The 15,188-nt window shown below is 35.1% G+C and overlaps 1 protein-coding gene across 1 annotated transcript; it reads right to left on the bottom strand.

Annotated features, from left to right (window-relative positions):
• Positions 1-947: 947 nt before the first annotated feature.
• LOC131027106 (copalyl diphosphate synthase 1-like) lies at positions 948-4,612 on the bottom strand. The gene is made up of 12 exons (XM_057957087.2): positions 4,288-4,612; positions 3,899-4,079; positions 3,593-3,810; positions 3,384-3,504; positions 3,189-3,298; positions 2,822-3,036; positions 2,633-2,745; positions 2,405-2,503; positions 2,098-2,313; positions 1,725-1,863; positions 1,340-1,585; positions 948-1,257 (listed from the first exon to the last, which is right to left on the bottom strand). The coding sequence occupies exons 1-12, from the start codon at positions 4,577-4,579 to the stop codon at positions 970-972; spliced, it is 2,238 nt and encodes a 745-aa protein (XP_057813070.2). The 5' UTR covers positions 4,580-4,612; the 3' UTR covers positions 948-969.
• Between the last annotated feature and the right edge of the window lie 10,576 nt (positions 4,613-15,188).

Below are 15,188 nucleotides of genomic sequence, written 5' to 3'. Positions count from 1 at the left end.
ATTATGTGTACATGATAATTTTGTTGGAACAAAAATTTATCTAATAGTTGTTAAGGGCTTCTCGAAAAGCATATATCAATATCATATGCGATATATAATTCTACCCACCATAATATATAGGAGTAGTTGGGAGGCTAGAATTACTCTTCTCGGTAGTTTGCAAAGGCTTTCAAATATCGATTCATGAATTAATTAATTAATTAAGAGGTATAAAGAAAAAGTGTGAAACCGATTATATACACAACATGCCTCTAATGTTGTTGGGGGGGGGCTACTATTCTCTATCCCTACCCCTACCAATAGAGTCCATAGAATTCTAGGGGGGTGGGCGACTATGCCGCCCACCTTGCTTCCCCACAGTCGTATAAAATCTAACCCCATAAGCCACTGTAGAGGCCCATAGAATTATAGGGGAGAAATCAATTAATAAGACCCCGACTGCCCATAGAATTTTAGGGAGAACAATAGAACTATTAAGAAAAAAAAAAAATTAGATAATTTACTAAGTTTGATAAAAGTAAGCACTAAAGAAATGATCAAATAGACTATAGACAAAATTTTCTCATTGAATCATCCATTCACAACAATAATCTCTTAACCCACTATTTACACTATAGAAATTAAATCAACACTGGCTTTGCATTAAAGGACATTCACTTCTATCTAATACCATCATAATAACCAATGCTAGCTATGTGAAGTGTTTATAAGAAAATGCTCAGTGCTAATGGATGTTGGCTAGACAATTCACTGAGTCATATCTTAATTATCACTTCCGAGAAATCTATTACACTACTAGAGAAAAGGAACTTGTAATGTGTTCCTACCACCATGATCTAAGTTATGCTAAGGGAAAGTTGTGAATATCAAAATGAAGCATAATTGTGCACAAATTATTGAATTTTAACTTAGAGATTATAATGTCTAGATAGAGCCAGTTGATATTATCTCGACACACTTGTGTAGAATTTATATTACAGGATCAAAAAGAACCGCCTTTATATGTTCAAGCATCACAATAGGAGATGTGAATTCGTCAGTGTTGAGGAAAACCATTTGGATATTTCTGACCAAATTCCAATATAATTGCTTACAATCACGAGGGAGAACACTTGGTTGCAGCAAGTTTTTGAGTAATTGTTGTGTGCTTTCAGTTACGGTTAGCCTAATCCACTTAGTAGCATCCTTAATAGATGTTGTTGGATATTCTTTCATGAACAATGACATGGAGTTGAGCTTTCCTTGCTTGATCTCCCTCTGAAAAAACATATGAAGAATTTAGTTCTTCATTGAAAGTATTGCAAAGGAGTGACTTGGCTAATAAGAAAGTATTCAATACCTCATAGCTCTGAATGTCATTCAAAAGGCGCCCACAAGTATTGACAAGCTGCATGAGATTGTTGTACTCAGGATGGTGGATGGTTTTCTCTGAAAGTTTAGGACCTACAAAATAGAGTGATGTAAAAAGAATTGGTTCCAAGGCAATTGTTATTTCTCCATTGTTTATGTATTCCTGCATCGATGGTATATATCCAGTTTTGATCCATTCAGCCTCCTTCATCATTGAGATTGCCAATCTGTACCACTATAAACATAAGCACAAGAAATTTTTCATGGGTTACTCTAATGATGTTATCTTCAAAGCTTCTTGAAATAAGTTTTTGTGTTTGCTACAGTATAAATGATCCATACAAATAAGTTACATTCAAGGGAGATGAACCCACAATTTCTCTCAAGTGAATGCTTATGTCCCGATCTTGGAAACCCCAAGCTTCTTGAGCAATATCATTGACAGTGTTATAAATTGCAAAGAATAAAGTTTTCACATTGTCTGAAGAATTACATACAGCTCTTGGATCCCACCTGCAAGATATTTGAAAAGAGTACTTAGTGACTCTTCTCTATGTATGTATATTGTATATAGTTAGATAGATTAATTGATTAAAGGAATCTAATACCTATAGAAGAACATAGCTTTAACTAGTCCAATACCTAAAATTTCTCTCCAATGGAATTCGCAATGAATTAATTTTAACCATTGAAAACTTCATGATAGCCATATAAGTCAATAATTTTAGATATTTATGATACAATTACCTCCTAATAGCTTCAACAAAGCACTGAATCTCTTCAGTGGAACCCTCCACATCAAAAAAGTCATCCATTACCGTAATGAGAATTCCATTCTTAGTCCACACAATGCGGGCAGTAGACATTTCAAGGCTAAAAATTGTTGAGGCGGCAGAAAAATAGCAGCCTACAAGCTTTTGTCGAGCAAAGTGTAGGTCACCAAGTTTTGAGTCTACACTCCATCTGTTAGTGTAGACAACAATAAAAACTCTTATCAAACTGTGAGTTAACAATGATAAATTCTTCTTGTAATTTCTAAAAACTGCCTACTTACTTTTCCAACTCCTGTAAGTCCTTTTGTTGAACTGCTTGGCAGATATTGTAGTCTTTTGTAGCTAAAGTTAAAAGGCAATCCTTGCCTATAAAGGGGATCCTGCAATCCAATTCAAAGTTCCAATGTAGTAAATACTATTAAAGGAGTTCATCTAGAAGCATATAAATTTTAAACTTAGTAAAAATGAAGGGTTTATAAAGAAGATATGGGGATCCAGTCAAAAGGTACCTATAACTTGTCTTTCCAATCCAAACATCATCAAAAGGAAACGTTTTCATGTATCTGCGATGTTCTATTCTGTCCACACTAGCTATCCAAGGGACATCCAGTGCATGCTTAACCTGTAAGGAACAAAGCTCAATCACACAAATAAATTCAAACACTAGTCCTTTGCAGCCTAATGAATATATTGATTACCTCTTCTTCAAGGTCTTTGAGCGCTATATTTTGTTCATCCATCATGATATTTTCAAGATAGTTTTGGGAGAAGGATTTTGCTTCTTCAAGAATTGTTTCACCTGGGAACATCAACTGAGATGCTCTATACAAATTCAACAATGCTGTAATAGCTTGGCCACTATTTTCTAGAGATAGTAAGAAGTCACTATCCCTCAAGCAACTGAGAAAGACATCTACATAGTCAATGTTTGAGTTAGAGACTACCATGCCCAAAATTAAATATCTTTCATAATCTATAACTGGTATGCATTCTTAATAGAGAAAATATTATGTGAGATTCAAAAGCCAAGTTTAAGGAAAATAGGGCATTGTTTGCTCAAAAGACCTGGAGACACATCATATCCATTCCATCGTAGGATCCTGAAACTGGTGGACAGGTTAATTATGTCTGATGCTGATGATATTCCCTGAATTATTTCATTCTCTGTCCATAATCTATCCAGGGAGAATATTTATATTAGATAATATGCAAACTAAGCATAGAAAGTACAACAATTAATCATAAGAAAAAGAAAATTACCTATAGACATCATCTAGAACCTGTTTTATCTCATGTTTGAAATGTCTTGCTATACCTAAGCTTTCCAAACTATCTACCATTGAGAGACCAGGAACCAAATTTATAGGATAAACACTAGGCACTGCACCAACAAAAAAAGTGTATGTTACATTTACATGAACATGACAAAAATCTCATCAAACTATATAAATGAACATTTAGAGACCAACCTCCATTTTCCAAATCTTCTAGCATTGAATTCAAATACTTGAGGCAGCTAGATTTTCTAGTGTACATTAGAGCACAAGCAGTTGTAGAGGGAGAATGGAAGAGCGATCCATCCTTGTTCTCATGTCTCAAAACTTTGTTCCAATCAACTATCTTCCGAATACCCTCAACCATGAAAATGAGGGATGGGTCATACTCATTCATATGGTTAATTCCAATGCTGCAAAAAATAATATAAGTAATTATAGGAAAGCAACAAAAATAAGGCAGAAAAGTGTTGGAAAAATTTAAAATGATTGCAAAATTACCTTTTAAGGATTTTTTCTCGCTTAGTGAACATCATCTTTATAGGAGGTGAATCATAAGGGAGTTCCAAACACAAGCCTCTTGCATCCTCTAACATGGCAGTGAAGATCAGATCAAAGCCTAGGGGATTATATTTGTCCTCACTAGCTATCTTTGCAATATTTTGTTTTATGAATGTCAAGCCTGTGGAAGAATCCGGAATTGACATAAGCATTAAGTACATTAGTTTCACTTGGAGAAATTTTTCAGTGGAAATGATAAACTATAAAAATTAGAAACAATGTGGGTGATAATAATATTATTAAATTTTATAGTTTGAAAAAAATTATGTAACTACTTTACAAATAAATTTGGTATAGATCAAAGTTTATTAAGGAGAAAGAGGTCTTACCCATTTCCACGTTTTCAGGGCCAACATTCCATGTTCGAAGTGCTATAAGGCATGCCAAAGTGTGAGAGAGGCGGTCCTTAATATAAGGCAAGTCTAATAATCCCCAAGATCCATCCCAAAGTTGATTCTCCATTATCCATGAAAGACACTGGGGAAATTGTGGTAATTTTGAGTTATCTAAAGAAGGGACCATGGCTACCCAAGCTGTATCATAAGCAGAAAGAGATGTGTGTCTTCTCTTAATATCTGAGAACAACAATCTTATCGTTGCAATATCATCATCAATGCACATCGAAGCAAATGAGTTTTCCTCTATGTTCTCTTGGGCAACCTGTCATATAATGGAATAAATGATTATCAAATCTAGTATGGACATGATAATGCACATCGAAGCAAATGAGTTTTCCTCTATGTTCTCTTGGGCAACCTGTCATATAATGAAATAAATGATTATCAAATCTAGTATGGACATGATATCCTTGATAAATGTTAAGGTTATTGTTAGTAGAGTTATATTTTCTAATACAAAATTAGATTGTATTCTTTGAAATGTTAGTAAACAAAATTATAAAGAAAACATGAGACAATAAAGTTGAATACATTTGATCCACTTGTACGTTTCACTTTCTGATATGTTCTTGCATTGAATCCGTTCCTTTGATCGATGAACTTGAAATTAGAAGCCCCTATTAAAAATTATTATAAAAAATCAGTTAGAAGTCAGTAAGAATTGTTCATAAAAGAAATATAAGAATAAGCATAAATTTGTAGATTGTCCACTAATCCTACCCTTCCAAATTGTAAATTCTATTATGACTCAGAAAAAAAACTGTTTTAATCCCAAAAAGATTACCACATTGTTCATTGTTAGCCTATTAAAGCTCACTAATGGTAGCAACTTTTCTATTGACTATAGACAAAAATTGAAACAAGCAGATGAACTTTGAAATTTATCTAAAGAAGAAAGTGGCTTAATTTAACCTGGAGAGCTCATCAAAAGATGGTGTTTTGCATCTCTGGACCGCCTTTGAGAACTTATGGCAGGAGGATATGAAGATGGCAGCCTAGGAATTGCATAAGTGGACATGACAGAAAAGCTAAGCGCTGCCATGGGCATGGGAAGGGTGATCTCAATCTATAAAACTCTCAATTGTTTTGTCTTAGCTGCTGAGATATTCTCTGCTTCTTATAGAGAGGAAGGAAAGAAAGAGATAAAATGGTATATAGATGCCTTGCTCATTGTATACAGTCTACTTAGCTTAGTGGCGAGATAGACTGCAGTACAGTGTAATGTTCTGTGTTGAGAAAACTACAATTAATTTATTATAACGGAGGGAATTAAGATATTTCTCGGCGTAATATATATATATATGAGATTAAAATCAGATATATGTAACCTAATCTGTATTTGTGAAACAGCAGTGAATTACTCAGAACGGACATCCATACTTATCAGAAACAGGGTTTCAGAAATTTCAAGTCTTTGCAAGGCTCCAATCTTTTATTTCCAGCTCAAGAATCTTTGCTGTCCATTGCAAGGTTAAACAAAGGATTTAAGAGTAACGCAACTTTTCACTAGCCCTATTTAGTCGAGACAGATAGTGCCATTTTTGCTGTCCATTTGTGAGTTTTTAAATGAACTAAAATGTTAGCAGGTGGAAAGTTTCGTTGACATCGATATGCAGACGGTACAGTTTTGTTGTAGAGTCGCTATTCCTGATGTTTTTGTCAACAAACGTTTTCGAATCATAATCAGAGTAATAGGCATGTACGTGAAAGAAAAAAGGGAAATTAATTAATAAATAGGCATTCACTATTGGGCATATATCATTCATATTGGGTTACTTTCAGTTTTGTTGGAGAGTCATTATTGCTGGTGTTTTTGTCAACAAAAGTTTTCGAGTCATAATCAGAGTCGCAATAGGCATGTACGTGAAAGAAAAAAGGGAAATTAATTAATAAATAGGCATTCACTATTGGGCATATATCATTCATATTGGTTTACTTTCAGTTTTGTTGTAGAGTCGCTATTGCTGGTGTTTTTGTCAACAAACGTTTTGGAGTCATAATCAGAGTCGCAATAGGCATGTACGTGAAAGAAAAATGGGAAATTAATTAATAAATAGGCATTCACTATTAGGCATATATCATTCATATTGGTTTACTTGACAAATGAAAGTTAACTATACAGATCAGATCATTCTTGTAAACTTTCATTTGTATTGAAGCATTCACTATGAAGTAATTAAATTTTATAGTTTTTAATTATGTATTTGTCTTGATTTTAAATATTGATTAATTAAATAATAATTAAATGAGAGAAGTATTTGATATGTATTCATATAATTTAAATTTGTTTTTAAAATAATAAAATGGTTATCTTAAAAATATAATATAATAAAAAACTTGAGTTCGTGTCTTACAGGAGGATCTTGGAACGGCTGAATTTTGAAGATTTCCTCATTTATTTGCTCAGGCAAAAGAACACTTGGAGATGTCTTTTGTGAGCTGTGATTTATAAAATTTTCAAATTTTACAGCCGTGGGAAATGCTAAACTGCTTCAATCCAGGCTACTATAGGGATCAGGATCAAGGAGCGAGGGGCAAGGAAGACACAAGGCTCGAGACAATCATCAACTAAAATCAACCAGCGAACCAGTCATTCAGAGGCGCGCAATTGTTAAACCCTATTTATAAACAATTTCGCGTGACGGTAAAACCCTAATTTGTGCCCTTGCTTGAGCATGCACGATTGCTTTAGCTTTCAATACCCGGGGGAATACAAGTTTGCATCTGTTCTGCTTAAGGACTCGCTTTTGACAAAGCCGTGAGTATTTGGCTGAGCATAACAGACCAGTATGTACTTAATCTTCCGAGCAATCAGTAAACAAGTTCACAAACTTCTGGGGCGACCTCATATATTCCTTGAGAAACATAGTTATTGATTTAGCGGCCACCGGTGTGATCTATTTCTGCAAATTAAGGACAGGGCAGACGGCGGACAATTTAGGGTTTTACAAAAGGTGAAAGGGGCAACACCATAAAGAAAATCTAAAAGACAATAATGGCCGATAGAAGGCATTTGGGTTCATGGGCGAATGTGGGCTAGGAAGGCCCGCCTCATGTTCCGCAGTGGGTCTACACAAACGGCAGATGGAAGAACATGGCGATACAGGTAAACCAGAGCGAAAATAACAACGTTTTTCGGCCAATTTCAAAATAATTTCAAGGCTTCTTTCGGAACAAACACAGTGTGGCATGGAGGCAGAATGACAATGGAAGGAGATTCACTCGAGCGCATTTTAATAATGGTGCGAATTGAGGGAATTCCGAGAAGCAATTGAAGGGCTTTTCGGGGAAATGCTCTCTGGATCTGGACAATCAACGAACGTTTGCTAGGGTTGTTGGCTTGGCAAATAAGGAGACTGTGGCTAGGGTTTCTGTTTCTTCACGACAGGTGGGAAATAAGCTAAATGTGAACCTCAAGGAAGCTAATACGGAAAAGGTAAGTACGATACCTACTGATCCTATTCTGTCAAGGGTTTCTTCATCACAGGTTTGGGCTCCTATCCCTTGTATCGATCTTCTAGGTTCCGATGTCGATAAGAAAGCGAATTGTTTGCATATGAATGCTATTTCTGGAGAAATTTGGGGTGATCAAATTGGTTTGTTAAAGCTTTTTCATAAATTATAGAAAAGATGCGGGGATATGCATTATTTTTAATTATTGTCTATGAATGCTTTTATTATTGTCTTTGATTATCCTTCTTTCAGAGATGAGGTATTAAGAACTTCACATCATTGGTTTGGAAAACATTTAATTTCAATTGCGGCTTGGAAACCTTTTTTTGATCCTGCTTGGTCTAGTTCAAAACTTATTCCTTTCTGGTTTGGTTTACCTAAAATTCCTTTTGAATTTATGGATCCGGATGTTCTTGAGCAAATTGGAAATACTTTTGGAACTTTTTTAACATCTAAAATGGACTTTGTGGAGGGGGAGGTTCTGGTAAAAAATTGTGTTCTTATTAACCCTAATGGCATTTGCCCCCGTACTTGTAATATCAAGTCTCATGATGGTACTTGTAATATCATGTCTCCTTTACTTTTGGATGCTTTGTTAGTTATGGATTTTAAGAAAAACTAGCAGGTTGTTGGCTCTATCCCTAAATCCCTTAATAAAGATAGTTTGTCGGCGGGACCTTCGATTGAAGGATGTGGAAATGACCTTCGATTGAAGGATGTGGAAATGTCTCTTCACATAAATTGGTAGAAACAGGTCACATTAATCTTGAAAATAATCCATTGTGTCGTAGTTTTGGGAAACCAAATGATCACATTTCGGGTTTGGTCTCACTTTCATCTTTACTGAAGATATTTTCTAATAATGGGGGTATAGTGATGGATTGTAATATCTCGATAAATGGAGTAGATCATCCATTGACAATAGATTGCCCTAAGATGCCAAATAATCACATAAAGGGTAAGGATGACAATTTATCTTCATGCACTCATAAGGAGGTTTTGGATTCTTCAAAGAATGTCAATTTAGATAAAAATGCAGTGGTTGATATGGAAACTATTAAACAGGTACCTGCCATAGGTTTTCCTAATGATGCTTCTTTAGTTCAAGAAATTAAGAATTTGGTGTCTAATAATTCCCCTCTGAATGATGAAATTAATATGGCTAATGAATCTTCCTTAGGGAATAGTAATCTGTCATAGGTTGTCCTTGTTATTATGCCAGATGAGAATCTGGTTCAGCAAGTAAATGACATTTTTAACAATCATGCACATCAGATGGATGAGGGTAATACTAATAGAGTTGTTTGTTCAATTGAGAATGATTTGGGGGGTATAAACTCGACCCTTCCAATTTCTACATCTGCTAATCCTTTTGTGGTTTTGGCTACAACAGAGTTGGGTTTTGAAAATAAGCCAATTATCCTGGCTTCTCCAAAGTCGTGCAAGAGTTTACCAATTGTCCAAACAACTCTGGTTTTTTCATTATCAGTGGTTTCTCCTGGGAGAGGTAGGCCTCCAAATAATCTTAAGACTCAAATGGAAATTGATGTTGGAATTCAAAAGACTTTGTCCCTTTCTCCTGCTGGTGGCCAAGGGAGGTGTTCGGTATCTCTTGGTAGGCCTAAGAAAACATGTCTAACTCCTGTAAGTTTAAAAAGAATGAGGAGTAAAAGATCTGTGACTATTCCTCCTGTGACAAGATCAAGGGCTGTGAAACGTAATTTGCAAGGTTGCTTTGGGGAAAACAAAAATTCTTCAATTAATGGGAAGAGGGGAGCTTCGGGCTCCCCTCGAGGACAATGAGAATTATTTCTTAGAATGTTAAGGGCTTAAATGCCCCTAACAAGAGACGCTTAATTAAGTCCCAGATGGACTTAATTAAGTGTGATATTTTTATGTTGCAAGAAACAAAATTGTCAAAGGAGTTTGTTGATTTGGTTTTTTCATCTTGGAGAAGGTGGAATTTTGTTTCTTTTCCTCCTTGTGGTGCTTCAGGAGGTTTGGCACTACTTTGGAATAATTATAATATTGAGGTACAGTTAATGGCATCTGCTACAAATTGGATGTTGACTTTAGTTATAAGCAAGATTTTGAAGGTTAAATTCTGGCTTTTTAACATTTATGGTCCATCAGGAATTCAAGGGAAGAGTAAGTTGTGGGGTGAATTAAAGAGGATTTCTTCTCCCTTAAGACATGGTTCCTTTATTATCTTCGGGGGTGATTTTAATGCTATCACTGATTTAGATGAGAAAAGGATTATGGATGACTTTGGGGATTTCATTTCTGATATGAGCCTTTTTTATTGTAAGTCTCAGAATGGGGTTTTCACATGGACAAACATGAGAAGGGATTTTTCTCAGATTGCTGAGAAATTAGATCGGTTTTTGTTATCTAAGAATTGGATTGATTCAGATTTTGAATTATTTTCCTCTATTCTACCGATCTCGGGTTTTGATCATTTTCCAATTTCCCTTTCACTTATTGAGGATAGGGCTTCTTTTAAGTCTCCATTTAAATTTGAGCCCATGTGATTTAGGGATTCTTCCTTTTTGTCGTTGCTTATGAAATGGTGGAATTCTGCTCCTTTTTGTTCTGAAAACCGTATGTTTCAGATTGCTAAGAAGTTAAGTTATTTGAAATTGAATATTAGGGAATGGAATATCTCGCATTTTAAGAACATCTTTCTGGAGAAACAAATGATTCAAGATATGATTGAATGCCTTAATACTCATGTGCTTCAACATCCAGTATGGTGCCACGAGTTTTTGATGAATTGAAGTCACTAAAATTACAGCTTGAGGAGGTGTTATCTAGAGAGGAAATCTATTGGAGACAGAAATCTAGAGAGTTATGGCTTTCAGATGGTGACAGGAACACAAAAAAAAATCATTCTTCAACTAAGATTAAAAGATATAAGAATAGGATATCTTGTATTCAGTGTCAAAATGATAATTTATTCATAGACTCGAAGGACATTGCTTCAAAGGTAGTTAGGTTTTTTAAGTCATTATTATCTTCGGAAAATGCAAATCTCAGCAATGATATTATATCTAATATTCCTCCTTTGGTATCTTTGGAAGACAATAAGATGATGATGTCTCCCTTTTCCTTAGAAGAAGTTAAGAGTGTTGTCTTTTCCATGAATCTGGATAAAGCTTTGGGACCAGATGGTTTTACTCCTTTATTTTTTCAGAAATGTTGGGATTTTGTGGGAAATGATGTTTTATTGGCTCTTGAGGAAGCTAGGACAAATAGGTCTATTTTAAAAGAACTTAATACTACAATGATTGCAATTATTCCTAAAAAATAGGATACTAAGACTTTTGCTTACTTCTGCCCCATTGCTTTATGTAACACTTGGTATAAGATATTTATGAAGGAAATTTCCCTTAGGTTGGCAAAAATTCTACCTAGGATCATTTCATTGGAGCAAGGTGGTTTTGTTCCTGGAAGGGAGACGATAGAGGGTGCAATTGTAGCACATGAGGTGTTGCATTCTATTTCCACCCAAAGAACCCCGGTCATGATACTTAAACTAGACATGATGAAGGCTTATGATAGAGTAGAGTGGGGGGATTTATGTGATGTTCTTGAGAAGTTAGGTTTTTCCAAGGCCTGGGTCAAATGGATTCGTGCATGTATTTCTTCTGCAAGATTCTCGGTTTTAATTAATGGTTCTCCTTGTGGTTTTTTCACTTTCTCTAGGGGTTTGAGACAAGGAGATCCCCTTTCTCCCTTTTTGTTTATTCTCCTAGATGAAACCTTTAGTTGGGCTATTAGGGCTGCTAAAGTGGGGGGGGCTTTGGAATGGTATAAGGATTCATAATATTCCCCAAAGTATTTCTCATTGTCTCTTTGCAGATGATACTCTATTATTTGGACATGCTTCGTTAGTTGAGGCAAAAGTGATTAAAGGAATAATACATAATTATGCATCGTTTTCTGGTCAAAAAGTGAATGGTGATAAATCAAATATTTTCTTCCTTAATACATCACAACTGGTTTAGAATAGGTTGCAATCCTTTTGGGGATTTGAGACTAGAAATCTTCCATATACTTACCTTGGGATTCCTTTCTTTGTTAAACAGGATAAGATTGGTTTTTGGGATAAGATTATTTCGGTCATTTCTAAAAGAATTCTCTCATGGAATCATAGATGGTTAACTTTTGTGAGTAAAATTGTTCTCATCAAGTCTATTTTGAATGTTGTTCCCATATATCTCATGTCTGTTTTGAAGTCTCCAAAAGCAACTATTGTTAGTTTATAGGATACTCTTAGAGATTTTCTTTGGAACAATAATAAAGATGGCTAGAAGAAACTCCCTTTAGTTGCATGGGATATGGTATGTTTGCCTAAGGAACTTGGGGGAACAGGATTCGGAGTCTGTAGAATCAGAATTTAGCCTTAGGTGCTAAGTTGGTTTGGAAATTATATGAAAAGCCTAGCTCCTTATGGGCACAGATTATGTTTGCCAAATATTTAAATAATGGACCGAGAGAGTACATTTTTAAAGTCTCAAATTTGCCTTCGGGTTTTGCTATTTAGAATTTCCTTTGTAAATGTAGATCAGTTATTTTGCCTCATCTCTCATGGATTGTTCATAATGGTAGAAAGGTTAGATTCCAGGATGAAGTATGGAATGGACACACACCTCTGGTGAATATTAGGGATTGGTCTCCTCTTATCACTATTCTTTCCTCCCTTTGGGGTATTTTTGTAGCAGATTATTTAGAAATTGTGAGTAGTGGACCCCTTAAGATAGCTAGATGGAAGTCGATTGATTTATTAGATGTTGATCAAAGTATGAAATTAGATTTTGAGAAGATTTTGGGGGATAGAAATGTATTTCTTTCTAATTCTGAGGATGAACTTATTTGGACAAAGAATATTTCTAGTAAGTACACTGTTAAAGATGGTTACAACTCTCTTATGGTTGCTAAAGATTTATCATCCTGGCCTTATAAGTTGTTTTGGCATTCGACTTGTCTTCCTAAAGCTGGAGCCTTTGCTTGGTTGGCAATTCAGGATAGAGTCCTTATAGGTATGAGACTGGAAAGGCTTGGTATTACTGTTGTTTTCCCTTGTGTCCTTCGTAACAAAAATTTGGAATCTTCTTCACACCTATTCCTACATTGCGATTATGCTTATGAATGTTGGCAGTGGTTGTTTGAGAAATTAAATATATCCTTTGTTATTGGTAAGGATCTCATTTCCCATTTTAGATCTTGGCCCTTTATGTTTGCTTCATCTTTTTATGCATGCCTTTGGATCATATCTCCATCTATTGTGATTTGGAATGTTTGGCTAGAGCAAAACAACGGGATAGTTAAGAAAACAACTTCTCTTGTGTCTGAGGTTCTATTAAAAATTGAGTCTTCAATCTTTGAGGTTGCTTTGTCGTTTATTTATAAGAATTTGGAAAATCTTACTTCTTTTTGGCACTGGGATAGTAGAGTTACTAGAGTTTGGAAGATGTTGTCAGTTTTACCCTCTCATGGTTCAATTTTAAAGAAGAATTATGCAATAGGTAAGAGATGCTCTGCTAGATGGAAACCTCCTCCGCAGGGGCACTTTAAACTAAATTTTGATGGGGCCTCTCATGGTAACCCTGGGCCAACTGGGTTAGGCATGGTAATTTATGATCACAATGCAAATTTTATTCAAGCTAAGTGTCATGCTATTGGTTTTAAAACTAACAATTTTGCAGAATTCCATGCTTTGTCTTTTGGATTGGATATGGTAATCTCTTTGGGAATTAAGGACTTAATAATTGAAGGTGATTCTATGGTGATTATTCAATGTGTTATGAAAAATAAATTGAATTGTTGGAATTTGCAGTATATACTTGATCTCATTTTACAAAAAATAGAATTGTTTGAATCTTTCTTGTTATCCCATTGTTACAGAGAAGTTAATAAGATTGTGGATTATTTGGCAAATTTAGCTATTGATAGCAAGAAAATTAAATAAATAAGTATTTATTTAAATGAGGAAAGACTTAGAAGATGATTAATGAATTAATTAAATAAATAAAGATTTATTTAATTAATAGAAGACTTAGAATAAAATAATTAAATAAATAAAAATATTTATTTAATTAGATAGGACACTTTTAGGTGTCTACATTTTGCCCCTCTTTGAGACAATGCAGCTTGTCGCGTTGGCTCAAATAAGGTAAGATAAATTGATACAAAGTTTCCCCATGATGGGAATGATATGCCCCCTCGAGAGATTGGATGAATTTTGTTTGAAAAGGTCGTAAACAATCTCTCGATAAGAAAGAAAGGCTAAAAAGGAGTGATAAGATAGGGTAACAAGGTCACACAGGAAAAAGACTGACTCAAGAGGAATCAACAAAATCGTGTCTATGTCTTAAGAGGCCAAAATTGATAGTTATGTGATAAACATACGTTATCAATTGCATAAGCTACTGAGAGGATTCACTCAAACAGGTGCCCTAGGGAAGACAACTGAAAAAAAGGCTATAATTGACAATTCTGTGATAAATATATGTTGCCAATTGGATAAGTTGCTAAGAGGATTCACTCAACAGGTGCCCTAAAACAAGTAGGTTTGCTAAGATGAGTGTAGGATAAGTCATCAAATTGATAAAATCCAGCGAATGCTCTAGCAAGATAGTATATAGTACAACGTGACAAACATATACACTAGGATGCAATGCCATGTGATAGACATAAGTGCTAGGATAGAGCCTGATGAGCAACACCATGTCATGGACATAGGTACCACTATGCTAGGATAGGATAAGATAAGGAACACTATGTGATGAACATGAGTACCACTAGGATTGACACAATTGATTTGATTGGATGCAGGAGTACTTACCCCAGATTGAGTCTAGAGAGTGATTCCATGCAATGCAACAGTTACGAGCAGATTTGACTGCTAAGGACCACATCATAATCAAGGCGATGGGATTGAGATACATTATGTATATGCTTTAGATTTGGGCAAACACAAGACTGTTAACTGCTTTGGTGAAAAGATGGTCCTGTAGGGTCTATAGGAGGGGATAGCTGAGATGATCCAAGGACTGGTCCTTTGCAAGCTAAGATTCCTTCGAGGCCGGTTGGCTCGAAAGAAGGGTCTTTATCATAGCTCTCTTGGATCAATTTTGTATCAGTTTTTGTATGATTATGTAGACACCTTTGGGTGATTTTGTAGCCATATGAGATATTGACATCATTGTATCATAACATTTATTATTTTTAACATATATATATATATATATATATATATATGAGATGACTCATCTTTGTGGCCGCTATATGCATGTGTTCCTATTTGATATTCTATATCTTACTGATGGTGATTTTATGATGCTTATGATATGGATGCAAATATGTACATGATGAAA

The sequence above is a fragment of the Cryptomeria japonica genome, chromosome 5 (assembly GCF_030272615.1).
Source record: "Cryptomeria japonica chromosome 5, Sugi_1.0, whole genome shotgun sequence".
NCBI lineage: Eukaryota > Viridiplantae > Streptophyta > Pinopsida > Cupressales > Cupressaceae > Cryptomeria > Cryptomeria japonica.
The sequence above is the reverse complement of the archived record's forward strand: the minus strand, read 5'-3'. Positions and strand labels throughout refer to the sequence as shown.

What these genes read in the sequence shown, in the direction of transcription:
- LOC131027106 (XM_057957087.2), bottom strand. Translation starts at nt 4,579, where the DNA reads ATGTGCATTGATGATGATATTGCAACGATAAGATTGTTGTTCTCAGAT. An exon ending in CGAGAAAAAATCCTTAAAAG is followed by an intron (nt 3,811 to 3,898) that starts GTAATTTTGCAA and finishes TATTTTTTGCAG; the next exon opens with CATTGGAATTAACCATATGA. An exon ending in TGGATATGATGTGTCTCCAG is followed by an intron (nt 3,037 to 3,188) that starts GTCTTTTGAGCA and finishes TTGACTATGTAG; the next exon opens with ATGTCTTTCTCAGTTGCTTG.